We start from the raw sequence: 3,255 nt of genomic DNA, 5'->3' as shown, positions 1-3,255 counted from the left end.
TATATACTTAGTAGAGGCTTTCGATGAATAGGTGTATCCTCCATCAAACATTTAGGTCCTCAAGTAACAGTTAGTGTCAGCTCAATACTTAACAAAGTATATATCAATACACTGCTATGACTGAGAAATGTCCAAATTTTGTTAAGATGAAGGTTACACATTGAAATTATAACATAAAATTGTAAAACAATAATTGATAGTTTTTACCAACTGCAGAATCATATTAACTATAGCCACACTAAACTAATAATATTAACATCCAAAGGAATTACAGTGGAAGAATAAAGTTAACTTTTCAAAAGCCTCTTATTAGCAGGTAGTGGCAAGAGATTTAACTATCAAATAGGCTAACGAGAAAAGATGAAATGTGAGAATTTTTATCTATCCATTGAAACTGAGTAACTATACTTTGTTATTAAAGGAGAAGGAATGTGAAATCAAGAGTCATGTTTCAAACTAAAACATCCAATACTTTTTGAAAAGGGATTCTTGACAGTTATTAGTAAAAAGAAGAGATAGATGTGTTGTAATCCTTACAGTAACAGCTGCCCACATGTGCTCAAGCTTATGCTCTTCAATGTCCATCCATGAGTGTACCCGGAGTGGACACATATTACGATCACGAACTATCAAGCCCAAGTGTCTCGTAAATGAGGTGTGATTCTGCCCGACGACTCGATTTTGATAGAAAGTGACTTTCAATTTTTCTCCAGGTCTCAATCGCAAAACATTCTTACAAATATTTGTTCCCCTCACATTCTTTGCCCTTTCTGTTTCACATGGACCTGCAAAATCTATAGTAAGGAAAACCAAACAAGAAGTTCAATCCCACTGTAGCACAAAGTGAAGAATGAGACAACTGGAACATACTTGAATCTAAATGACTGGGATAAGGAGAGTTCTATAGAATTTGTTGGTCTCCTAACTTCTTTTAAAGATCTTATTAACAGTGAGGATAGCTTGAAATGGAAGGGGAAACAATTTGGTCTTTTCACAGTGAAGTCTTGTTACTCTTAGATTCTAAGGCCTATGGAAGCGAGGCAAGATAATGTTTTAGCTGCTTTATAGGTAACAATGCAGAAACTATTAGAAAATACGTAGAAGACAATACATACTAGTTTCAATTCCCTCAGCATCTTGTACCACTTCAACCACTTTTTTTGCTTTTCTAGATTCAAACAAACCTGCAAAACTAACTGTAAGTCAAAATGCCCAAGAAATCAATTCAGCTTACTAAAAAAGGTTACACAAATAAAATAAAATAGTAGTATCACTTCTTTGATCTTGCCGAGACACTTCAATCACTTTTTTAGCCTTGTCAAATTCAAACAGACCTGTAAATTTTGATGCAAGTCAATTGAAATAAGAAGTTCATTCCCATTACTAACAAGAAGGATACAAAGGAAATTAAATAAAGCAAATAAAAGCAGTGGTGTAGGTGAAATAGCCCATAACAATAGTGACATAATCTCAAAGGAAAAATGCACAACATAGAATCACAAAGAAGTAGTAGTCAATGAAAAGAAGAATAAATTGAATAACACTCAGGATAATAATGCTGACAATAGTCGCAACAAAAAACTGGTATAATTCAAACAAGCTTCTAACTTAGCAGAGATGTTCCTACTACAGAGAAGTCAGGCAAACTGGATCAGGCTTGGAGATACAAACACAAGGTATTTTTACTCAGTTATTAAACAGAGACAATTGAAGCAAGCTATTGAAAAAAAACTGGAAATATTGAAACTTCTTAATGCAAAGGATGTTAGGAAAGTGTTGTGTAGTATTGATATGAAAAGCAGTCCTAGTCCTGATGGCTATGGTAGTGATTTCTACAGAGAAGCTTGGGATATCATAGGAAAGATGTTGCTAAAGAACTGTTGGATTTCTTTCGGAATGGTCAGTTACTAAGACGGATAAATGTTATTAATATTGCCCTTATCTCGAATGTCCTTGTTCCTGAAAATGCTAGTCAGTGCAAACCTATCTCGTGTTGTATTGTGATATATAAAGTCAAACTGATTTGTCAAAAACTAAATTATGTGTAAGTTACTTGGTAGCAGAGAATCAATCAACTTTTGTTCAAGGGAGATCTATGGTCCACAATGTCTTAATATATCATGACTTATGAAGGCATTACAATAGGAAAACTAGTCTCAGATGTTTGATGAAGATTGATCTCCAAAAAGCATATGACATGCTGAGTTAGAATTTTTCGAGGAAGCTTTACTTGGTTATGGGTTTCCAGATGGCTTTGTGAAGTTGATTATGATATGTAACACCTCTCATGTATTCTGTTATGGTGAATGGGGTAGAAAATGGTTATTCGAGGAAAAATGAGGAATACGACAAGGGGACCCCATGTCTCCCCTGCTATTTATATTGGTTATGGAGTCTTTAACTATGGTCTTGAAGATTATGAGGGGCTTACCAAACTTCAGATTTCATCCAATGTGTAAAAAAGTTAAGCTTACAATATGTTTATTGCAGGAACACTGCTTATGGAACTATCATATGCTAACATATCTATTGCAGATGGAAGCAAGGCAAGATAATATTTTGACTGCTTTACAAGAAACAACATGAAAATATTACATAAAAGAAAATACATACTAGTTTCAGTTTCCTTAGCACCTTGAGCCACTTCAAACACTTTTTTTGCTTTTCTAGATTCAAACGGACCTGCAAATTTAAGTGCAAGTTATAAAAACTAACAATTCAATTCAACTAACAAAAAAAAGTTGCACAAATAAAATAACATACTAGTATCACTTTTTTGAGCAGATCGAGGCACTCCAATTACTTTTTTTGACTTATCAAATTCAAATGCACCTGCAAATTTTGATGAAAGTCAACCAAAATAAGAAGTTCATGCCCATTATTAATAACAGAAAGAATACAAAAAAGATTAAGTAAAGAAAGCTAAGCAAAATTTCTTGATCAAATATATTAACTAGACTAACTCTTTTTCAAATTATCACTTCTTTGAGCATCTCGAGTAACTTTTGATTCTTGAAAGAGGGTGTCATCGTCTTCCATTGGATAAAAATTAGGAGGCACAGGGATACTAGTCTTTGCTGACTTATTTCAACTAGAAGTTGTTGTATTACTTCTATTTTTGTCAATCAGAGTCGATTTTTCAACATTAATCCCTAAGGTTTGTCCTCGAGCCGTTGCACCACTAGTCAAAGTGTATTGATTCATTTCAGTTCCTTGATGGAAGGGAGCATTGTCTTCCTTTTCATCAAAACAAGG

At 33.9% G+C, this 3,255-nt stretch overlaps 1 protein-coding gene across 1 annotated transcript; it reads right to left on the bottom strand.

Moving 5' to 3' along the window:
* Positions 1–709: 709 nt before the first annotated feature.
* Positions 710–3,039, bottom strand: LOC125807261 (uncharacterized). The gene is made up of 6 exons (XM_049486975.1): positions 2,964–3,039; positions 2,764–2,832; positions 2,614–2,682; positions 1,306–1,334; positions 1,116–1,196; positions 710–794 (listed from the first exon to the last, which is right to left on the bottom strand). Exons 1-6 carry the CDS (start codon positions 3,037–3,039, stop codon positions 753–755), a joined length of 366 nt encoding a protein of 121 aa, XP_049342932.1. The 3' UTR covers positions 710–752.
* Between the last annotated feature and the right edge of the window lie 216 nt (positions 3,040–3,255).

Source organism: Solanum verrucosum, unplaced genomic scaffold (assembly GCF_900185275.1).
Source record: "Solanum verrucosum unplaced genomic scaffold, falcon-dt-bn FXZP01000153.1, whole genome shotgun sequence".
Taxonomy (NCBI): Eukaryota; Viridiplantae; Streptophyta; class Magnoliopsida; order Solanales; family Solanaceae; genus Solanum; species Solanum verrucosum.
The sequence above is the reverse complement of the archived record's forward strand: the minus strand, read 5'-3'. Positions and strand labels throughout refer to the sequence as shown.

Bases quoted from the DNA above. Each gene is read 5' to 3' on its own strand.
- LOC125807261 (XM_049486975.1), bottom strand. From the start codon at position 3,039: ATGGAAGACGATGACACCCTCTTTCAAGAATCAAAAGTTACTCGAGAT. The intron at 2,683-2,763 runs GTATGTTATTTT...TTAAATTTGCAG, and splicing joins TGCTCAAAAAAGTGATACTA to GTCCGTTTGAATCTAGAAAA. The intron at 1,335-2,613 runs GTATGTATTTTC...CAAAATTTACAG, and splicing joins TGCTAAGGAAACTGAAACTA to GTCTGTTTGAATTTGACAAG.